Consider the following 24,308-nt stretch of genomic DNA (forward strand, 5'->3'; position numbering starts at 1 on the left):
TATAAATTGATAATTCTTGTTTGAATTAGGCTGTATGTTGGATTTTATATCCAGAGGAGGGCCCTAGATCTTATTCAGGTATATCCTTTCCTAATCCCTTTTTGTTCTGTACTTCCTGTACACACATTTCATCCTGACCAGCTCCATCTTGCCCTAATTATGGGTCCTACAATGTTCCCAGGACCCAGTGTCATGACCTTTGTATTTATAGTGGCAGTGGGCCAATTACTGGATGAAATATAGTATGAGTCGATGAGGGTTGTATGTTTCTTGTGATATTAAAACATTTTGTTCTTATATCCAGTCTGATTTATATTCAGCACAGCCTATTTTCTGGGCCTTGGCCTATGGAGCTTAATCTTTTAATTTTCTTACATATATTGAAGAACTTTTTAATCATGTTAATTTAGAGTCATTCCTTGCTTTCTTACCTTTTAAGCATTCCACATCAATGTGAATTTATATGTGAAAACCTTTCAATCTTTAAAATGTTGGAACTTTTTATCTTCTAAATCCGTAAAATGCTGTTTACTATAGTTTCTCAGATATACTGTCTTAAAATCTCCATACCATATATACCATTTTTCTGATCAGTGATTTTTCTGATCAGTTTTCTTTGAGATTTAAGAAACATTGATGCATTGAGCTTAATCAGTGAACACTTGGCATTTTCACAGGTCCATGTCTTAATTTAAATTTATTGATAATTATCTTTCGATGACAGGAATGTCAAAGAAAATTAAAACACAGGCTTGGTCTGGATTCCTATTTACTCAAACCAGTGCAACGAATCACTAAATATCAGTTACTGTTGAAGGTAATTATGTAAAACATTTGTTTCTTTCTTTACTTTTTTGGGTCAGATATGGCAAAGCAATTAAAAAAAAGGAAGTAGCTGACTAATAAGCGCTAGAAATAGGTAGGCTCAATGACTGGGAAGGCTGGATTTCGCAGTAGAATTAGTGCAGCATGTTCCTTCCATTCACTGTGACTGTGCACATGTCACAGGCGTAGATGTTAGGCTGTGACTATCTGGAATCTTAGCTATTTAATTCTTCGTACGAGCTGTATTGATTTATGCATAATGTTTTATGGAAGAACTTTTAATATTGTTCAGAACTAAACAAATAGTTTTCATAGTTTTGAGGCTGTGTTTCATATGGGCCTTCTCAATAAAAGATGCAAATGACACTCCCTTAGTGTAACGTGAAAGGCTGACTGAAATCTTGTGTTAAGTATAAATACAACGTAGCTTGTTTTAAAATGGATTTCCATAGTGTTCTATGCTATATGTATCATGTAAAACAAATTATTGTACATAGAGGCCGAAAAAACCTGTGTAACTGTATTAAAAACTAATCTCTAATGTATCTCAATAGCTATTATTCTTAAGCTCCAACAGCGTTGAATACCCTTTGTTTTATACTTTTCAGTCACTATTCTACTTCTTTCTCAATTTTGACATTGTTATTAAAAATAGTATTAACTCAACAAAGAGCACGTAAAAGAAATTACTCCAAAAAGTGACATTATCTTTGGATTCCTGCTTGAAAGCGTGTTAGTCAAAGCTTATTCATTTTCACCAGCTATTAATATCTGCCTAATATTGGTTTAATTCCTGACTTCTAATTACAGGAGCTATTAAAATATAGCAAAGACTGTGAAGGATCTGCTCAATTAAAAGAGGCACTTGACACAATGCTTGATTTACTGAAGACAGTTAATGACTCCATGCATCAGATCGCAATAAATGGCTATATTGTAAGTAGATATTAATAATTGTTGGAATTTTAGGGGGTCAGCAATATCAATAACCCTTTCTTCTGCTTCTGGAACCAATTGAGAAATAACGTATAAGAAGTAGATAAATGGGCCGGGCGCGGTGGCTCACGCCTGTAATCCCAGCACTCTGGGAGGCCGAGGCGGGAGGATTGCTCGAAGTCAAGAGTTTCAGACCAGCCTGAGCAAGAGCGAGACCCTGTCTCTACTAAAAAATAGAAAGAAATTAACCGGACAACTAAAAACATATAGAAAAAGTTAGCCAGACATGGTGGCATGTGCCTGTAGTCCCAGCTACTCGGTAGGCTGAGGCAGGATCGCTTGAGCCCAGGAGTTTGAGGTTGCTGTGAGCTAGGCTGACGCCACGGCACTCTAGCCCGGGCAACAGAGTGAGACTCTATCTCAAAAAAAAAAAAAAAAGCAGATAAATGGAGATCAAAATGTTAGTATTATTACCAATAATGCTAAGTGGAGAATTGGCTTTAGATCAGCAACCAAATGGATTTGTGAGATTCCCCTTGTCCTCAACAGCCTGCCCCCAAGTCCAGACCTCAGGGGAGACCTATTGTCCCAGAATTGCTGCTTTCCCTGGTCCAGTGTAGATAGGGAAGAAAAGGATCACATCTTTAGAGCTTGCAGCCTTTTAACAGATTAGCTCTACCCAGTGGGGAAACCAATCAGGATTGAGGAAGCCATGGGGAGAGTTAGGCTAGCTGAAATACTGCCACATGGAGATGTTGTGAAGCCAGGGAAAAGGAAGTTTCTTTTGTCTGTCGCCCTACAGAACTTTGTACGTATGTGATGCATGTTTTAATGTAAAAAGATAGAATGAATAGATTTTCAAAAAACATAAATTATACTTGAGAGTTTTAGTAGCTCAAGCTAAACACTAAAATGTTGATGTCAGAGATCTGAATGTAGCTCTGCTTTGTACTAATGGGCTTTGATTTTCCATTCTAGGGAAACTTAAATGAGCTGGGCAAGATGATAATGCAAGGTGGATTCAGTGTTTGGATAGGACATAGGAAAGGTGCTACAAAAATGAAGGATTTTGCTAGATTCAAACCAATGCAGCGACACCTTTTCTTGTATGAAAAAGCCATTGTTTTTTGTAAAAGACGTGTTGAAAGTGGAGAAGGCGCTGACAGATACCCGTCATACAGTTTTAAGCACTGCTTGAAAGTAAGACAATTTGAATAGTGTAATATAATATTATTTTGTGTGTGTATGCATGTGTATCCCAGTTCGTACGCTTTTCCGTTTCAAATGAATGGGGTTTATACTTTAGCTGCACATCTCTTTGTTTAAAAAAATCTTAGATAGGAGTCTTATGTAGAAGTCAGGTAAAGCAGAACTTCTCTGCTTAAAATTCTCGAGAGGGAGGGAATGCATATAGGTTTGATAGAAATCAAATCCCTTCTTCTCTCACTACAATCCTAGGCATTGCCTCAGGGGTCCGCTAGCATCCTGCAGAGCACAATTTGAAATTATGCGGAGTGTCCCAGGCTCCCCCAGGATCACTGTCTTACCAGTGATACTGGGTGGAATTCTTGATGTTGTTAGCAAGGAGCCTTTTGCCATAGGTGAGACAAGGAGGAAAGAGTGCCTTGCATTTCCTCAGTGCAATCTAAAAATGGATAACTTTTGTGCTTAGCATATTCCCAGCTTCCTTTCTGTGTCCCTCCTCCATTCCTTAGCTCCACCCTTCCTGGGTGTCCAAAGCCACATACGCTGAATCCTTTTTACACCTGTCCTGTTATATCCTTTGAAATTACTTTATTCTCTCCTATAAATAAAACTGCCATTCTGTCCTAATGTTAGTTTGGTATTAAAATGAGAGCAGTATGATTTGAGGAAGTCACCAGCAACTCAGTGATTCTTCCAGCTAGTTTTTCTGTTAGGCAAGAGAACTTCCAATTCACATGAGGCTGTATTTCATGAATTTGATTTTTTTTTATATCCAATGAATTTTATCCTTCAAGTTTTAAATTCTAAAGCAATATAACATTTGTTATAGAAAATTTGGAAAATAGAGAAAATTATTACCTTCAATTCCCCAACCACTATGACTTTTATTTATTTATTTATTTTTAATTTCAGAATATTACAGGAGTACAAATGTTTTGGTTATGTGGATTGCTTTTGTACTGCTTGAGACAAAGTTATAAGTGTTCCCATCACCCAGATACTGTGCATTGTACCTGTTAGGTGTGAATTTACCCATTCCCTCCTTCCCCTCCCACCTGCTTGATTTCCGATGAATGTCATTTCCATATGTGCACATAAGTGTTGATCGATCAGTTCCAATTTAAGGATGGCTACATGTGGTGTTTATTTTTCCATTCTTGTGATACTTCACTGACAAGAATGGTCTCAGTGTTTGCTTGACTGAAAAAGTCTTTATTTCCTCCTCATATAAGAAACTTAGTTTTGCAGGATACAAAATTCTAGGGTGGCAGTTGTTCTGTTTAAGAAGACTGAGGATGGGGCCCCAATCCCTTCTGGTTTGTGAGGTGTCAGTTGAGAAGTCTGCAGTTAGTCTGATGGGTTTTACTTTATAATTTACTTGATGTTTTCGCCTCATGGCTCGCTGGAGTTCTTTTTTCATGTTAACTTTGGCCAGTCTGATGACTATGTGTCGTGGTGATTGCCTTTTTGCAGTCAATCTCCCAGGTGTTTGTTGATCTTCTTGTACCTGCATATATAAATTTCTAGCAAGTTCAGGGAAGTTTTCTTCATTTATTCCCTCACATAGGTTTCCAACCCTTGTGTGTTTTCTTCTTCACCCTCAGGTGCCTATGATTATTATGTTTGGCCTCATTACATAATCCCGTATTTCTTGTAGGCTTTGTTCATTTTATTTCTCTGTTCTTTATCTTTGACTGACTTGTTCAGTTTGAAGGTGTTGTCTTCAAACTCTGAGATTCTTTCTTCTTTCTGCGTGGTCTAGTCTATTCTTAAAGCCTTCCACTGTGCTTTGTATTCCTTGAATGAATTTTTCATTTCTATAAGTTCTATTTAGTTCTTTTTTAATAATTTGATTTCTTTCGTGAATTTTTCATCCATTTCCTGTATTTTTGTGGTTTCTTTGTGTTGGTTTTTCATTTTCTCTTGTATTTTGTTGAGCTTCCTTATAATCCAAATTTGGAATTCTTTATCTGTCATTTTAATATTTTCATTTTGGTTGGTATTCATTCGTAAAGAGTTGTTGTTTCCTTTTGGGGGTATCCTTTTGCTCTGATTTTTCATACTTCTGGAGTTCTTTTGCTGATTCCTTCATATGTGGCCTTTTGATCGAGTCCTGGGGGTACTGGGTATGGCTTGTGGGCCTTTCCTGGTGACCCCAAAGATCAACCCCTGACTGTGCCAGGAAGGAGAGTGCTGGTCCCGAATTGCCTGTGGGTGTTTAAGCAGGTTTGATGGTCCTCTCGGTTTGCCTTTGTCCTGCTGTCTTCACCTCTTCCCCACAGTGTGAATTGTGTTGGGTCCCCCAGCTTAATATCTGATATGCCGGGTGGTACTTGTAAGTACGAATCAGCTACGCCCTGTTTGCTTGAGTTGGAAGATGCTATGATGAGCTATATAGTTGTTCTCCCTGTCGTTGGTTAATGTTTGTGTAAAAGAGCCAGCTGCCGAGATGTTCTTTTGTGCCCATGGTAGACCCTGGTCCCCCAAGTGAAGTACTCGAGTGCTCCAAGCTATAGGAGAGACTCTGTGGCTTCCAGGGTGTTGCTTGTTCTCCACCAGCACTGAGGTAGGGGGAGGAGCAAGGCAGTCCGTGGCTAGGTTGCAGGACCCAGAAAGGCTTTGCAAACCCTCAGTGCTGCTCACAAATTGCTTTTCTGGCCACTAGGGGGAGCTACTGGTAAGAGGATCAGGACAAGCTCTCCAAATCAGGAGGGCTGTTCACGGGGAGGGGCAGAGTTGCTTGAGTACTAAGGCCCTAGGCTGGGATCTTTCCACCCTTATCCGGTAGCACAGTTTTTCTGCAGGGAGGGGTGTGCACTCCCCATGTCGCCACTCCTTGGACCCCCACAGCCACTCCCTTCGGTTTTAGTCCAGCTCTCACCACCAGAGTCCAGCTCTCAAACCCGTCCCTTACCTGTGTGTCAGACTCACTAGCGTGCATCTCTGCAAAACACTGGCAAGCAGGGAGTACCACGATTGTATGCCCCTGTTCCACTGTAAGTCCTCAAAGGAAGAGGTGTGGGCCCCACTATCTCAGCCTGGAGCACGTGCCTGCTGGAGAGAAATGGCTGCTTGGTAACGTGGCCGCGTTACGGTAACTTCTCAACTAAAACTGTTCTGCCTGTAGTAATGGGTCGGGGCAGGGCCGCAGCACCTGGTCACCCAGCATACCTGAGTGCGAGGTGTTTGGTTGCCATGGAGCCATGGAGCCGGGAGCTAGGCTGTTCCTCTCCAAATGCCACACTCTTATCCATTATGGTGGTTCTCCAGCGGGGGGATGGGTGTGCTCCCAGGTCCCCGGTCGGTAGTCAGCTCCTCACCATGCTCTCCCTTCAGATATGTCCATGCGGGCCTCCTTGTACCCGAGTCAGGCTCCCAGGTTTCTCCCCTCTGTCCCCCTGCACCCTCTTCGTCTGGAGGGCACCAGGACTGCCTTGCTTATCTGAGCCGCGGGTGTGTGACCCCATGACATGCCGGTGGGCAGGAGGTTCCCAGATTGTACACCCCTGTGCCATCATACGCCCTCAAGGGAAGAAGGGTTGGCCCCACTCTCTGTGGAGACCTCAGCCTGGGATCCGTGCCTGCCTGAGAGAAGTGGCCATTCATGAACTTTTCAGCTCAAACTACTCTCGTGGTGGTGATGGGTGGGGGAGCGGCCGCAGCCCCCGGTCAACCCGAACTGCAAGGGAGGAAGTGTCTGGGTGGGAGAAAGGGGGCACTTTGGCCTCTCGTAGCACTTTCCTGGGGGGAGCCCCTCACAGGCTGCGCAAACTCCTGGGGCTCTCTAATTCACCCCACTATTCCTTATTTTCTGCCATGCCTGGGCTTGTGGAGAGTGGAAAAGCCTTCAGTAAACTTAGTGTCCTGCTGCCCAACTGAGGCATGGAGGAGGGGAGGGCAATCCCCTTCCCCTTTCACTGAGCTCCGAGCCTCTCTGGGTTTGATCCTCACCGATATCTTTTCCTCTTTATCTTCTTTCTTCTCGGCTTCGCAAATTTTCTCTGTGGTCTCCAGCTGTCTTTGTCATCTCTCTCTGTGACCCACACCTTAGCTGTGACTCTTCTCGCCACTCCTCTACCCCATATCTTTCTTGCCTTCCCACTGGAATGGTCCGACAAGTGATGTCTCTAGTCAGCCATCTTGGACCTGAATGTTTCCACTATCACTTTAGTCAGTTTTCATGAGCGTGTTCTTTCACAGTTGTAGTCACCAGTATATTTGAGAGTTGATGAAATTTTCAACGGCAGTTACAAATAGGACAGGCAATATATCCTGAGATAGGCCGGAGGTGTTTGTCTGAGGAGGCTACCAGATAAGCAGGCCCCGCTTTTGATGGTTCCAATGGGTTCAGCAGCCCCTAGCTGTTCCTGACAGTGTTCCTCCTCAGGGTCAGGTGAGGAGGAAGTAGCTCTTCCTATTATCTAGTTTCCCTGCTTCACTTCTGAACATACAGTAGCTTCGCTGCTTTTTTAAAACTCTGACTGTTTTTTTATCACAGTTGCCCAGTTGCTCCTTTGATATTAGCAGTCCACCTCCCAGCTCCCAAATCTCTAAGGGCCTTTCATGTCTCGATTGAGAACCAAGAACTTGCAGGGTTCAGATTTCTTGCTGTCTATATACCTATTCCTTGGGAAGGTATTTTACCTTCATAGGCATGTTTGAGCCAAATCCATTTGATTTACATTTTACATGTGGGGTGACCTAGTTTCTATAGTATTGCTGATTTGTATTGATTTTTTAATTTACCTTTAATTTGTCACAATGGTGGGCATGCCAACAGAATGTTTCTCAAGTACATTAAGGTAAGGAGAGACGAGTATGAGGTGATGAAGTCATGACAATTGAAACTATAATGGTACCATGGAAACAGAGGGTGGGAGATATGAGAAACATTTCAATGGAAGGTAGACAGATGGGCTTGGTGACTTACTAGGTAGAGGAAATAAATAATATCTGACATTTGAAGGAATAAAATCTGTCTGGTTCTTTTTGCCTCCCCAGTAATACCTAGCATCCTTAATAAAAAAGACTAGTGATACCTACAAGGCTTTGGACCAGGATTCCTGGGAAAACAGTCGATGTCGCTGACTGAGAAAGATGGACAAGAGGATATTTCTTAGTGCTCACTGTGCTTACGTCCTCATGCTTACCTATCATGAGATTCTAGCATTAAGCAATTGCTAGCGTTATTAGTCGATGTGTTACTTAACAATTAGGGTTGTTGGTTTCAAAATCTCACCCCTTGATAGATAGGATCGGCACAGATACTCTACTGCTGAGCAACTTCTCTCTCACTTTAAATGGACTCTGGTCTTGACTGCATCATAGCATGCTGGAATGCCATGGCCTGACCATGTACTTTCTAATGACTATGTGCTATATTTTAAGTCAGCTACTCATATGCAAAGAAAGGCCCTATCTAAGGTCACACTTAAACAGTTGGAGAGATTTAAAGTCTTCAGATTCCTCACTTCATGTGTTTATTGTTATCATCTATTTTTTAATTTAACAAACATGCACATACTGCTATGTGCCAGATGTAATGGTTAGATTTCCAGGAAACTCAAAAACGTTCATTTAATCAATAATGATGTGCTATATGTTTGCAATGAAAAATAATAAAATTATTGCAATTCAAATAGGGGACAGAATAGAAAGCAAATGCATACTTTTAAAACCTTATTATATAATCTAAGCATTTAATATACACTATTTAATTTTTTATTTCAAAATTTTGAGGGGTGCTATTTCATTTTTATATCAACTCTATGAAACAGGTGTTCTTCCCATTTTATATGGTTGAGGAAACTGAAGTTTAGAAAAGTTAAGCAACTTTGCACCAAGACACATAGCTAGTGAGTGGTAGAGATGGAATTGCAACTCAGGCCTCTCTAACTCCAAAGCCTATGTGCTTTGCAGTTTGTCATGTGGGTACACTAAAAGCCCAGCTTCACTGCTATATGATTCATACATGTAACCAAAAACCACTTGTACCTTTAAATCTATTGAAATAAAATGAAAAAAGACAAACCATATAATGGAAAAAAATTGATTTTTAAAAAGATTGATTATGAGATGATTATTATTTATCTTAAATTCTGATATTTGAGCAGAAGTAGGTTAGAGTTGTGGAGTAAGAATATAAAAATTTTGGGACATTCTGAAGATAACTTCTGACTATTCAGGGTGGATGTCACAGGCTCTTTCATTAATAAGTTACATTTCATTTCTAAGCATAATTGCTTTCCTTCTCCTTGGTATAAGGAGCTCACTAGCACTACTTTCAATGCTTATCAGCTCTAATTAGCATCATTTGGGGGTCTCATAATTGGAACAGAGAGTGAGATGGTCCTTTACATAAATAGATAGGAATTGAAAGAAAAGAGGACAGGTAGAAAGGAACTACAAAAGAATGTGTACAAGGGAATGAAATATCTCAAAGTGGAATTAACCAAGGTATTAGCAGCAAATGATGAAAGAAAATGGAAGAGTTCATACTTTGCACAGTCATATGGAGGAGAAGAAAAACTGTGGTAAGGGAGAGAGATGGCGCATAAAAGTTTCACTGGCTACAAGGAGACATTACTGTCTCATGACAGATTGTTTTCTAGAGAGGCCAAGGGATTGGCGGAAATAGATCCTTGTGTACTGGCTGCTTCCCCCCCGCCCCATAAATTGGATGTTTATTACTTGTAGGACTTCTATTGAGATAAGTAATCATTTTTAAGTAAACAATCTGGCAAATAATTATTTTAAATAACACTTTAAGTTAATTTGGAGTGGCTTTTTTCATTGATGTTTAATTATTTCTGTGTTTGACACAATAATTTGTTTTAATAGTATAAGTTAATTTATAACAGAAATTGAATCATAGATGGGTTACTTAGATGTTCAGATTTATAACATTTGTGTCAGTCACTGGAATGGAACATGCAATCTGAGCTATAAAGTGCATGATTCAATGAAAAACTTTAAATACTCTTGTCTATGATTGTAGTTATCATTTCGTACTCATTGAATATAAAATCTGTATTTTGCCCAAGTTGGAAATTCTGTTTCACTTAGAATATGATGGGATAAATTTAATGTAATTTCATAGTCAAAAATGCTTATGAAAATTTTGACTTATTTATTACAGATGGATGAAGTTGGAGTCACTGAATATGTAAAAGGTGATAACCGCAAGTTTGAAATCTGGTATGGTGGGAAAGAAGAAGTTTATATTGTCCAGGTTGGTCATTTAAAAATTCTTCTAGAAGCCAGAACTTGCATTAAGATTCAAAAGTCTGGATTTGCAAACAAAAATAATTTGGTCACATATCACAAACTTCCATTCCTTTTATGTAGGTCACTAAAATATTATTTGAATATTCTTTGTGATGTATTAAAATATTTTTTCTGATAGCACATGTTTTCTTTAAATTGAGATACACCTGTGGTATTCTCTAGGGCTTCAAGTTTTCACAACTACACTAGGAGACTTATCAACTAGCGCAGACAGCTTGGCAAGTACTTCTCTGTCCCTGTCAAGTTTTCAGAGTTATGGAATTATAACAGTTCTCATTTCCTCATGTGCTCAGCATTCACACGGTACCTGATTTTAAGACAGGGGCATGTGATAATTTAGACTTGCTCCTTGCTTCTAAAGAACGTGGGTAAAGCCCTGGCCAGATGTGCTATAAAGTCCAACCTGTTTTCAGGAAGCAGGAGAGGAATCAAAACATTTCAAGAGGATGTTGTCGTTTCAATAAATATTTGTATCACAACCTGTCAATGTGCTGTCATCTGTTGAAAATGCTCAATGTTTTTTGTTTTAATTCTGTACTAGGTAACTACAATCTATAAAAATGTATTTTCTTGGTTTGCTTAAGATACAATACTTGGTATCATTTAACAAACTTATCTTGTAAGTAATGGGAGGATATTGAAGGAGGCTTTCATGTTATCGGTCACTAAGATTATTCTGCAATAAATTATCTTTTCAGAACTAGTAGAGCTTGTTTTATTTTACTAAAATTAAACATAAACATATTTATATTTTAAAAAGAAGCCTCCTGCAAAGAAAAAATAAGTGGAATTATAGTTCACATTTTTACGTAAGCGTTACCATTCCATTATTTAAGGGCAATTTAAAAATAGTTTTGACTGTATTATTTCATCTAATCTGATGGCAAATGATTTTTTTTTTTTTTTTTTTTGAGACAGAGTCTCACTCTGTTGCCCAGGCTAGAGTGAGTGCTGTGGCGTCAGCCTAGCTCACAGCAACCTCAAACTCCTGAGCTCAAGGGATCCTCCTGTCTCAGCCTCTCGAGTAGCTGGGACTACAGGCATGCGCCACCATGCCCGGCTAATTTTTCTATATATATATTTTTAGCTGTCCATATAATTTCTTTCTATTTTTAGTAGAGATGGGGTCTCGCTCTTGCTCAGGCTGGTCTCGAACTCCTGAGCTCAAACGATCCGCCCACCTCGGCCTCCCAGAGTGCTAGGATTACAGGCGTGAGCCACCACGCCCGGCCAAGGCAAATGATTTTATTCTTAGAAATTTTAGGAATCAAAAGGTTTGAATTTGAATATGGTGTTTTAGGGAGTAGATTATGTTCGATATACTTAATTGCATTTGTTTTATTATAGAGCATCCATTTTAAAAGAAAACATGTCCCCTCTTTCCTTCTTTTGATCTTTAGGCTCCTAATGTAGATGTAAAGATGTCATGGGTAAAAGAAATAAGAAACGTTTTGCTGAAGCAACAGGAACTTATGACAGGTAAATTCAAACATGCATTCTTCAGAACAAGTAGTATAGTAACAGCTCATTAACTCGATTTTGTGTTGATTTTTGCAGGAAATGGGGCTTATATTTACTTTATACTATTTGTAATGAAAAGGTTTGTTAAACTAGTAGGAGATTGAGATTCAGAGAGTTGTTTAAACGAGTTTGGAGAATGAACTTTACACAAGAAAATGAACCCTGTTGTTTGAGAAGCAACACAGTGAACTGGCTATTAATTCCCAGTCCTTCCCAGGAGATGACTCTGGTTAGCACCTCAAGTAATCAGTGCTTGATAATGTTGGGATGAGAGCCAGTTCCAGTGCTAAACTTGGACATCTTGAATAAAATATGTGGTTTGGACCTTTCCAAATTCCAACTTCATATGGGTCTTCCTTCTAGTTCTTTCAAGTCAGTGAAGGTTAACTCTAATGGCAGTGGTGTGTGTGTGTGTGTGTGTGTGTGTGAGAGAGAGAGAGAGAGAGAGAGAGAAAGTCATTGGCCTTCAAGGAAGTTAAGAAGTCTGGCTTCTGGATGATGCTTATATAAGCTTTGTTTTATTTCATAGTTAAAACACAAAAGCAACAGAATCAGTTAACAGAACAGGATCAGCTTTCTCCTCCACAGAATGATGGGTAAGTGATTATTCTTTGAGAAATGTCACTCCTGCAATCTTCTGTTTTCTATATGTTACATGAAACAGCATAATTAAAGTATCTCAGACAAAAACCATTAGTCATTTTAGCAATAACTCATCAAATTCCATGAACACATAATTTTCTCAGTTCTAGCCTTGTATTGGAGCCTGATAGTCCCTAACTACTCCATGGGCTGATTTTTCAACATGATTACAAATGCTTTGTTTTAAATATGTCATTGGAATAGTTGCACGTAGGCAGACAGGAAAGATGCCTGCACTCATGGCTTTCTCTTAAAAGTATTTTTGGTCACCTTCGATTTGATTAGAGAAAGGGAGTTGTAAGAATACGGGAACACAGCAGATGAAAGACTGGCTCACAGCTTTGTAGTCCCTTGATGGAGACCAGTTGCTGCTGACTTGGCTTCTCCTACACAGTTGAAGAGAAACTATGGATCTTGGGAGGGAACTCAGTCGGACACACCAGGAAGTCTTTAAGAAAGGTGGCAGTCCTATATGATAGCACAGCGCTGCTGGTTTAGAGATGTGGTCTTTGTATTCTGCCTCTAGAAATTTTAAAAGGTGGAGTTTCCACAGCACATTTGCATATATGCAGAAAGAATTCCCAAGCTGGTTCCAAAGGCCTGGCACAGAGATTCACCATACCGTGTCTGCTTGCTGGAGGGATTATTGAATGACTTATTGGAAATAATGTTTTTTCCTTTGCTGCACATCATCTTTCAGAGGTAGCCAAAATCAGATGCAACATGATGGTTCATTTGGGGCTTTAGGAAAACCATTTAAAGGTCACAGAGAAAGTGTTTATCTTCCAGGGTTCACGATACTCAATCTCTTATCATGTATTATAGGAGTAAAGTCTTTAGATTTCATGCAGCAATTGACTTAATAGTAGCTGATACAAACTCAGCAGTATGAATCAGTTGAAGGTTTCATCTTCATTTATACATTCCTTACCTAATTTGTTAAGGTTAGAAGTCTGCAGAGCAACAGAGATTGTACACAATATACCTGCTTTTGGTCTAGAAAGGAGTATTTTTTTTCCCACACATAATAAAGAGAGAACTTGCCAGCTTGGATCTTGGAATTTAAGCTTTGGTATATTATAAGCTATTGTCACACAGACCTAAATAGGGAGTATCAGCTGTTTGAATGGATTCTCAGAGCATGTTTTTAACACATGGGCTTGGTGAAAGAAATAACATCTTAAATTTCTTTTTACTCTTTGACTATACAAAAGCTCACTTTTTGTGTACATCACTCTTTCAGAAAGCAGCAGGGAGCTTTTATAAGTGTCAAGGAAACCGAATCAGAACACACTAGTGCTATTGTGGAGGTCTGTGAGGCAATCGTGTCAGTTCAGGCAAAAGCAAATACAGGTATGTGTCATGGTCATCCCAAGATGAGATTCATAGCTGTGCATCTGTCATTGCAAATTTGGAAAATCTACTCGTCTGGTATTTTTGTATAAAGAAAATAAAATTTACCCATTTTCATAAGGCTTTCATGTCTTGCATATGCAAGACACTCTGGTGGGCACTACAGAGCAGTGGTTGTGAAAGCGTGGTCCCTGGACCAGTGGCATCAGTGTCACTTGGGAACTTGTATGGAAGGCAAATTCTCTGGCTCCACCCCAGACGGAATCAGAAACTCTGGGAGCGAGGCCCAGCCACCTGAGTTTTCACAAGCTCTCCAGGTGATTCCGATGTGTGCTCAAGTTCAGGAATCCCTGCTGTAGAGGATATAGATATGAAGAAAACACATATGCTGGCTTTAAGGAATGCATGCTTTACTTACCCCCTTGGTTTAATGAATTGAGAAGAGTCGTTTACAGCTGGCATATTTATTGTTCCCACGTGAATTGTGTTTGAAATGATTTTAAACAATTTATTTAATTCAACAAATATTAACATAACATGACCCGTATGCCGGGAATTATGCAAAGTGCTGGGCATACAGTCTAATTAGGATACACTCAGCTGCCAGCCTCATGAAGCTAGGAGGGTGGAAAGATAGTTCAATAAACAAAAGTATATTGGTTGTTACAACAGGGAAGTACTAAGTACTCTAGAAGTGCACAATGGGATTACCTAAACAGCTCTAGGATCAACAGCATAGAATTCTCTGGAGAAATGCCTAGCACAGTGCCTGATACTCAATACTTAAATATAATTGCTCTTAATCTGGAAGAATTTTCCACAAGTTGAGGAGAAGCAACTAATTACAACCTTGCTCAGTTTTCAGTTATCCACTTAAAAGTCACTTCCCTCAGGTCACCTATGCTGTGGCCCCCAGAACAGTATGGAGAGAGGACAGATAGTATTAATACCCTCATTTGACAGGTGAGGACACCAAGTTAGGGAAAGTTGACATGACTTTTCCAAGATTTTATGAAGAGTCTAATGTGGCCAGGATGAGATCCTATTAATTTGCTGCTTACATTTGATTACTTAATCCGATTTTTTCAAATTCAATTTTTTAAGTATTATAGTTAGTTTTACTTCTTACCTTGTGGTGAACTAGCACCAGTAAGTAACTGCCACACTCCACGTTTTTCTTATAGTTTGGACTGAGATGTCACAATCTGCAGAAATCCCCGAAGAGCCTGAGGAATGGTCAAGCAACTATTTCTACTCTACTTATGATGACAATGAAGAAGAAGATAGGCCCCTGATGGTTAGTAACGATATATTACATTAAAACTCTTCAGGCAGTTTTATTGATGAAATAGGTAGAGTCCATAGGAGCAGTCTTTAGTCAGTATCCTTGAGGTCCTTATGAGTATCCCATGGCCAAAAGATTTGAAACAAATCTTATTATGAACATTCAGGAAACACTTCTCTCTTTAAGTAGAACTTGTTTGACCTATACGTGGAGCTTCTTCTGAAGTTGGTGAAATAGTCAGTATTTCCAAATCTCTATAAATTGACCAAATTTATCTTTGGTTGAACTTCACCACTGTGATTTCCATCTAGGCACATGAAATAAAATGAGAGAACAAAGGAGTTTCAAATATACTTTAAAAGTCAGTTTGAATTCCAGATTCCAAAATGTAGGAAATAAACATTATACATTAAAAACTGTTGAATAACATCCGGGGAATATATTTTAGTGGTGTCTCAAAAAATGTGCTAATGATATCAAATCTCAACATATTAGAGCAGGGGGTTACCCAGAAAAATTAAAGGAGGTTGCTTTAGAGTAAAAGTAAATGTTTTATAGAAGAAATAGTTTGCAAGTTGTTAGGATACTGGTGTGTTATTAGCGGGGAGTTAGCACTGTTTGGGGGTAAATCCCTACTTTTCTAAAGTTCACCAGCTTGGAGGGTGGGAATAATGTTTGGTAGTGAACTGCTCCTTGAGTGCCCTTCAGAGGAACCCATTCAATTTGACAGGTCTACTGTTGGTGTAAGAGAGTAATGACATGGATGATCACAAAGCTGCACAGCATTGACTCTGCGATGTTTTCCTTAAAAAAGTAACAGATATTCTTTCTTCTAACAATGTGATGACCATAATACATATTTGTATGGTAGTTTACAGTTTATCAGGTGATTTCAAAATTATTATCACAGTACTAATGTGAGATATGGCAGGCTTTAATACCTCCAATTGACAGAGGAGGAAACTGAGACTTCGAGCTGGTAAGAGGTTTGTTCTGAGTTCATTGTCTAGACCAGCAGTTCTTAAACTTTTTAATGAAGGAAGCCTTTCCATTCTTAAAAACTGAGAACCCCAAAGAACTCTGGTTTATGTAGGTTACATCTGTTGATATTTACCATATTATAAATTAAAAACAACAAGTACTTAATTTGTTCATTTACAAATACTAATAAACCCATTGTAAGTTTATATTAACGACATTTTTGTTAAAAGGTTACATTTTTCAAAATAAAAATGAGACGGGTGACATTTTAAATATTTTTGTAAATCTCTTTAATATTTGGCTTAGTAAGGGACAGCTGAATTCTCATATCTGTTTTTGCATTCAACCTGCTGTGCTGTCACACATCAGATAGCTTCTAGAAAACTCCACCATACACTTGTGAGAGGATGAGACTGGAAAAGGCAAATAATGTCTTAATGTAGATTTACCTTGCAGACCCTTTGAAAGGGTATCAGGAACCCCCAACAGTCTGTCTCCTACACTTTGAAAACCACTGGTTTAGATTAATAATAAAAAAAGTAAATTTCCTTAATTAATGTTATCTGAGAATGGGTAGTTGCTCAGATGCGAGCAAAAAGTCAGAAGAAGCCAGTTTGTGTTTAAACATTTGCTGTAGATGATCTATGAAGGGATTGTTAAGAACTCAGTCTTTTTTTTTAATTTCAAAAATATTAAGGGGGTACAAATGTTTTTGCTACATGGATACTTTTTATCATGCTTATTAATGACATCAGGGCTTTTAGGATGCCCATCACCCGAATAGTGAAGAACTCAATCTTAAGCATTTTTCCAGCTATGGTATCAGAAAATAAAGTACATAAGCAAAATTGATTAATGCTTTAATAACAGGGGATGGAAATGTAGAAAAACCTATTAGTTTTTCTCCCTTCTTCTAATAATGCTCTGAGTTGTGTTACAAAGGAAAACATACAAAAAAGCAATACAGTGCATTCCATATACCTCCCTCCTTGCCCAAAAAAGAAGTTGGGACTAGTGGCTCTTTTGGCCTCACTTTATCAAGTTATCAAGTTAAAAACTAAGCAATAATGGGTACCGCTTCCCTTGTAGAGACCCGTGTCGGAGATGGCTCTCCTATTTTGATGAAGCTACTATGCAAATGGCAAGTAGCTCTTTCCTGCCTGCTCCTCAGCCCATTTGGAAAAAATACTACTCAAAAGACGTTCAGCCCAAATGATGTGGATGTTGTTTTCAGGTTAATTCCCTTGGACACACAAACAATCAACAGCACATAATTATTTCTTTTCTTTCATTTTATAAAAATTTTAATTATACTCTTTCCTTTTAAAATCACATATTCAATGTATAAGATATTGTGCAGGAAAGATTCTCATCTCAGAATACTTTGGGACTTGAAAATCATTTCTTCTCTACTTTGTAACCAAATGCAATCAGTGTGCCTTGTATTATTTAGCTTATTAAGGAATTAAGTTAAAATTATGGCTGCAAAATGACTAAGGTCAAGTAAAGCACAACATTAGGCTTTAATATGCTTTAATTGGACCCAGAGCTTTTGTGCCCATTATTTTAACCTGTGCAAAACAATATAAAGCCCAGAAATTGTTTTGGGGGCGTGAGTAAATTTTGTTCAGGGCTACTGTCTTTTGTATGTGCCAATATAAAATTTTCATGAAAATAGTTTACAAATAAGAGTATTTAAAAATTAATATTTTCATGCTTGTTTTTTCTGGATTTATGCTTATATCTCATGTAACAAATTGTGCTCTATTATTTTCTGTACATTTCATGTTGTAATTCTCTTTTTTCAAATAAAAATTAATTCTTCAGGTTAAATAAACCTATGTTCTGCTTTTTTTTTTCATCACAAACTGCTCCATGTCTGTCTGTTCCTGCAAAGCTGCAGCTACCACATTTGCCATTGAAGTAAAAGGGTGAATTTTTTATGTCACAGAGCAGGCAGTTATACAAGTAGTTTTGCAATCAAGTTTGTAATATAATTTTTCAAAACAACTTTATAGTCTCCAGGCAAATATAAAGCCCTAGCAGACTGCAGGAAGAGAGGCTCAGAAGATCTGATTAGAAATGGAGATGTCATTCAGCTTCTCCATGAGGATGCTGAGGGTCAATGGTAGGTGCGTTTGCAATGCCTGTGATGATCTCCGGCTGGAGCACATAGATAGCTAATCCAATCTTCTGCTTTATCTGTATCTTTGTTATACAGTCTCCAAAAGCAGAAATATCACAACGATGGCTTTCATTTTCATTGCTTCAGCCATGCCTGTATAGCTCACTGAAAGGAACATTAACCTTTGGTGAGTGAAAGATGCTTTGAAAGAATGACGTACTATGTGTCTGCATGTTCTTTTGTGGTTTACCTTGGGCTCAGATGTTTTAGCTGGTACATCTGGGCTTTGTAATGGCTACGGATCACATTCTATTTGATCATTTAAGTCATTCATTAACCACATATTTAATGAATGCCTCTCCTATGTGTCAGGGACCATGCTTTGCTACTTGACAACGTAGCCACACTTCTCTTTATCAGTTCAAATATTGACTTTTTAGTCTTATCATTCTACCTTTATGCTTTGACTTTATGCAGCACCAACTGCAAAGACGATTCTGCCAAATATACTGTTTAATTATGAGAGAACCTAAAGCCGGAAGGAAATACTGTTTGGAAGAGGATTGAATGAAGCTTCCATAATGCTTATGGAAATATTAAATGAAAAAATTCTGTCTTCATTGTGTCAATAACTTGAACTGAAATGAGACATTGACTGTGTACTCTAACCCTAAAAGTGGAAGAATGTACACATGAGGGTAAAAGTTAATGACAGATCATTAAAGTAATAACCATTTTTTTCTAGTAACGTAAGTGCTTTGTAGGTTACTCAAAGGACCCAAACAGTGTCATGAAGGTCTTTGAACACATGCAACAGCTTTGTGAAAATTTGAGTTGAGCTGTTATGTAACATATTTATTATATAACGTTTTGATTACCTGCGTATTACCATTGTTGGCTACTAATTTATTTATTATTTAGGTTGGTGGAAAATCTAAACAGAAGAAAAGAAGGTCTGATTCCAGGGAACACTTTACAGATTTTAATCGGTGACTGTAGGTTTTGCAATGCCAGAGTTACAGGTATCATATGAACAAACTGCATAGTATTTAAAGACTGAAATTTTTAAAGCTTCACCAAATAGGACATTGGCAGAGGGTAAGGTCCTCTCTGCAGTTAGAAATGAAGCAGCAAACATATTACGTTAGCTGGGATTTAATTTTTCTCTTTAACAGTTTTAAATTCGTGAACAAAGATTTTAAAATCATGTTAAACTTTTCCCTATAAGGTTGATAGGCTTGAAAGAGATTTAAGATACTGTGAAGTCTTGAAGAGACCCTTCAGAATTAAATACTAAGGATATGCTTTTAAGGCACCTGCCTTACTGTCTAAGAATGCTTTAGTGTGTGTTTTTATTCTGTCCTAGGAGCACATTATTTCCTTATGGTAGGTTTCTGCTACACACGTACCGACACACCCGTGTCTGTGCCCAAGACTTACACGTGAAGGTAGTATGAAGCACCGAGAACTAATCTAATGTTTGTTTCTATTCTATTTCTCTTAGTTTCTCTTTGTTTCATATGCAGTTTTAGGATATTATATTAGAAATCAATAATCCTCACATATTTGGATATTAAACAATACACATCTAAACACATGGGACAAAGAAAGCACAAGGGAAATTAGAATTATGTCAAACTGGATGAAAATGAAAATGCAAAATATCAAAATTGTGGATGGAGCTAAGGAGGGAAATGTATAGCTTTAAACATCTGTATTAGACACTTAAAAATCAGTGTCATTACTACATGAACATAATGAGGGGGAAACTTATTTTAATAGATGCAGAAAAGCAATTGATAAAACTCTATACTCATTCATGATATTATAAAAACTGTCAGCAAACTAGGAATCAAGGGAGTTTCCTCAATCTGATAAAGCACACTTATGAAAACTCACAGCTAACATGCTTAATGGTGAAATATTGGAAGCTTTTCCTCTAAGATTGGAAACAAGCCAAGGATATTCACTTTGATGATTTCCATTCAACATTATACTGGAAGGCCTAGCTAGTGCCATAACTGAATGAAAAGATTAAAAAAAAAATTAGAAAATGTGGCACTGTCATGACTAGCAGATCATATATATGTACAAAACCATAAGAAATCTATGAAGACACAAGAAGACCCTACTAGAACTAAGAAGAGAATTTTACAAGACTATAATGTGCAAAATCTTTATACAAAAATAAATTGTAATTCTATATCCTAACAAAGAAAAATGAAATTTCAAAAAGCATTTACATTAACATACAACATAAAACAAGTAGAAATAAATCTAACAACAGATTATAAGGCTTCTATACTGGAAACTACAGATCATTGCTGAGATATATTTAAGATGACTTAATAAAAGAGATATACCATGTTCATGTACTGGAAATTTCAATATCATTAAGAAATCCATCGTATCCAAATTGATTTATAGATTCAATACAATCAAAATCTCAGCAGGTCCTTTTAAAAAAATAAAGACAAATTTATTCTAAAATGTATGTGAAAAGGCAAAGGATCTAGAACAGAATAATCTTAAAAGTTTAGAGGACATATATCTGATTTCAAAATCCACTATAAACTATAGTAATCAATACAATATGGTATTGGTGTAAGTGTAGAAAAATAGAGATTTCAGAAATAGACCTACATATCCATGATTAATTTTTTTTGAGACAGGGTCTCACTCTTTTGCCCAGACTGGAGTGCAGTGATGTCATCATAGCTCGCTGCAGCCTCAAACTCAAGTGATTCTCCTGCCTCAGCCTCCCAAGTAGCTAGGACTACAGATGTGCACCACCATGCCCGGCTAGTTTTTTCTATTTTTGGTAGAGATAGGGTCTCGCTCTTGCTCAGACTGGTCTCGAACTGATGACCTCAAGTAATCCTCCTGCCTCGGCTTCCCAAAGTACTAGGAGGCATGAGCCACCACTCCCAGCCAATGATTAATTAATTTTTAATAAAGGTGCCAAGTCAATTGAATAGAGAAAGGAAGATTGTTTTAATAAATAATGCTGGGCAACTGGGTATCCATATGGAAAAAGAAATGAACCTCCATCCCTACACATCTCCATAAACAAAAATTAATTTGAGTTGGATCATAGATCTAAACATAAAAGCTAGAATCACAAAGCTTCTAAAGCACACACAGGACAATATCTTCATGACTTTGTGTAATTAACAACTTCTTATATAAGATAAAAAGTGGTAGCCATAAAATAAGAGTATCAGATAAAAACAAACATTATACATGCTGAATTGAGCACTTTACAACTTTAAAAATTTATACCTCTTAGAATAGGATGAAATCTAAGTAATATTTTGAACACTTTTAAAAGCTAAATTATTTTAATGAATCACATTTCTCCCAAAATTAACTGATCCCATGTTACACATTGAAGAGTTAAGTTTGAAAATAAATATGGCCAGCTTTCTGCCAACTGCTTTATGCTTATTTAAATGGTTAACGAAAAAGAGAGAGAAAGAAGCAGAGATTGGAAATGAGTCACGTAAAATATGTGCTCAAAGAGCTGTTTAGACTAAGACATAAATCAGTTTTTATGAAGGAATTAAAAAACAAAGCCATGAAATAGTAGTGCAATGTACATACTAGAAGATAATGCTCAGGTCTCAAAGATTCAAAAGTGAAAACACTGAGTGTACTCATCTAACTTCCATATAGTATTGACATTTGTATTCGACATTGAGAAGACCCAGAGTAGATTTTCCATAACTTTTATCATCATCATTTGAAATATAGAACCAGATATCCTCTTACTTAATTCAGGACAAAGTTAATTACATTAATTTTTAGCTAACAGTAATGCAGGACATATAAAATTACATATATGCTTAGTTTTAATTTGAAATGATTCCATTACTATTAACTAATCCCAGTAGATTTAGAACATATTAGCACCCTTTGAAAAGTACATGGATACACAAAAACTTAAAGCTACTTTGGGTCTGTACTTATTTTTCAGGTAATAAAGGGATTACTATACATTTGCTAATGTAATATACTTTATTTGAGGGGAAACATTCTTTTGTAGTCACTTTTATTTTCTACTGTGAGTGTACTTTTTCAATATCCCTTTTTGCAGTGGTGTTGAGAGAGTTGAAGTGTAATGTATTGATATATCATCAGAATTTTAAGCATTTATTACTCAGCGTGGCATGCTACTAGATAAGAGGACAAGGTCCTATTGATCCCTATTCTCTAGAAACTTCTGACTTAATGTTATTAAAATATATATTATTTTCAAGTAACACACATTTATGACTTATGTTGAAATGACTAATTATTCACGGTAGATTTTGGTTGAATGCTATAACATCAAGAGGTCTTGATTGAGATCTACCCTCACATTACATTGCATAGAGCAAAATAGTATATTGTGGCCTGTAGAAATATATTGTAATATGTGTTAATCAGTGGATTTGGAACTTAACAATTGACTACACATGCAACTGTCATCAGCAGTTAGGTTTAAAAAATATATCCTAGTATGTCATTTGTAATCTGGCAAATAGAATGTACAGGTCTCTCTGATACTTAAGCACTTAACATGTTTCATATTATCTCCAGGCACTGAGCATAATTAGTACAATATTGATAACATCCAGGTGTAGAAGATATGAATTGTGTTTATTTTGCTTTCAGTGAAGCTATGTCTTTTATAAAATAGATGCCTTTAATAAATTCTTATGAAACTGAATAATGACTTTCATATTAAAATAAACAACCAGAACACATTGCCTTAAAGTTATGGTGGAACTTTTGAATCCTCACATTTAGTGTTATAAGTTATAGCACAGAAAACATTTTTGGCCTTAAAAGTCACTTGAGTATTAACATCATTCTTAATTATTTTGTAGATGCTGCTCTGAGTAACACAAGGAAACTAAGTTCCCCTTGAATTAAAGGAGATCGAATAGACTTTCTAAACACAAGATTTTCTTTGGAGGTGTGAATTAGATTATATTTCCTAAAAGTGTTAAAAATAAACATCATCATAGTCAGGCTTTATCCTACACTGCCCATGACATTCACAGAACTTTCTCAGCACTGAGGTGGACTTCGTCATTCACAGCTTGTCTCAGTCTTGCAAGAATCCATCTTCATGCCTTCCATTCCCCCTAGTTGATAGTGCAGTGCTATTTTGTTGTGAATTAAAATTTTTCATGGCATCCATTCAGATTCCATCTGAAAACATGAAATCAATTATTTTGAATATTTACAGATAAGTTTTATTTGTATTTTTGGGTAACTTCAATAACAAAATAAAACTTCAAAGAGGGAGGAGAGAGAATCAATAAACTCCTTTGTTAATTGATAGCATATTTAATTAATTCTATGTTATCTATGTGACTGTAATGTACTAAAGAGATATATTCAGAAGGACCTCTTTTGCACTTTGACTAGGATTTAGGGTTGTCAGAGCTTTCTTATGGTCTAAAAATATCCAAAGCTAAAAGTCCTATAATTTTGATGTGTTAAAGTTTACATTTTATGCGTTGCAATTTAGATACATGTATCACAGCTTTAAGTTAAATATTCATAGTTACACTACAGATGTTCCTATAACAAAATTCTGCTTTTCAGTGTCTTTACTATTGAACTTTCTAGAAAAATTTAGTAAAGATTTTCTTAAGTTATATTGTATTTCTTCCTAGTTTTTAAAATAATACATGTATAGATATCTTTCTTTTAAATATATGAACACCGTGATCATTTGTTTTGAAGTATATGGCCAGTTGTTGCATGTAGTGTGGCATTTATGGTTGGGATAATTTATATTATGGACCACTGAAAACAATGGTTTGAAATTTCTGCTTTTTGAATCATGGATTGTGAGTTGGATTATCAGGTTGGCATATTAGGTGCATGTTTATTTGTGATTGCTTTATAATAAACAACAAAAACAATAACTTTCATCATTTACCTTTCAAATAGGTTTATGTATTATATAAAAATTATAGATTATGCCAGTGGTATAATTTAATGTAACAATCTGTATAACAAACCAATTATATTTTATTCAAAGATACCCACAAATTATAAATCTTCTAATGTCCAATTGCTGGAATTCATGATGGTCCATTTATAAGTTACTCATGAAAATGTCCATATGTTTGATATTTCACTAATGTT

The 24,308-nt window shown here is 37.1% G+C and overlaps 1 protein-coding gene across 6 annotated transcripts in view; it reads left to right on the plus strand.

The window, feature by feature from the left end:
- The window catches only part of MCF2 (MCF.2 cell line derived transforming sequence), a 69,795-nt gene extending 51,928 nt beyond the window's left edge, over nucleotides 1-17,867 (plus strand). For 4 of the 6 annotated variants that reach the window (XM_069462856.1, XM_069462857.1, XM_069462858.1 and 1 more), the window contains 9 exons: nucleotides 725-817; nucleotides 1,636-1,761; nucleotides 2,740-2,961; nucleotides 10,106-10,198; nucleotides 11,655-11,733; nucleotides 12,305-12,371; nucleotides 13,661-13,770; nucleotides 14,955-15,067; nucleotides 17,126-17,867. In XM_069462856.1, coding sequence (XP_069318957.1) covers nucleotides 725-817; nucleotides 1,636-1,761; nucleotides 2,740-2,961; nucleotides 10,106-10,198; nucleotides 11,655-11,733; nucleotides 12,305-12,371; nucleotides 13,661-13,770; nucleotides 14,955-15,067; nucleotides 17,126-17,158 — 936 coding nt within the window. In that variant the 3' untranslated portion in view covers nucleotides 17,159-17,867. The remainder of the gene's footprint in view (nucleotides 1-724; nucleotides 818-1,635; nucleotides 1,762-2,739; nucleotides 2,962-10,105; nucleotides 10,199-11,654; nucleotides 11,734-12,304; nucleotides 12,372-13,660; nucleotides 13,771-14,954; nucleotides 15,068-17,125) is intronic. The other 2 variants (XM_069462860.1, XM_069462861.1) reach the window with 1 other exon arrangement.
- The last annotated feature ends 6,441 nt before the right edge of the window (nucleotides 17,868-24,308 follow it).

The sequence above is a fragment of the Eulemur rufifrons genome, chromosome 30 (genome assembly GCF_041146395.1).
Source record: "Eulemur rufifrons isolate Redbay chromosome 30, OSU_ERuf_1, whole genome shotgun sequence".
In the NCBI taxonomy this organism is placed as follows: Eukaryota; Metazoa; Chordata; class Mammalia; order Primates; family Lemuridae; genus Eulemur; species Eulemur rufifrons.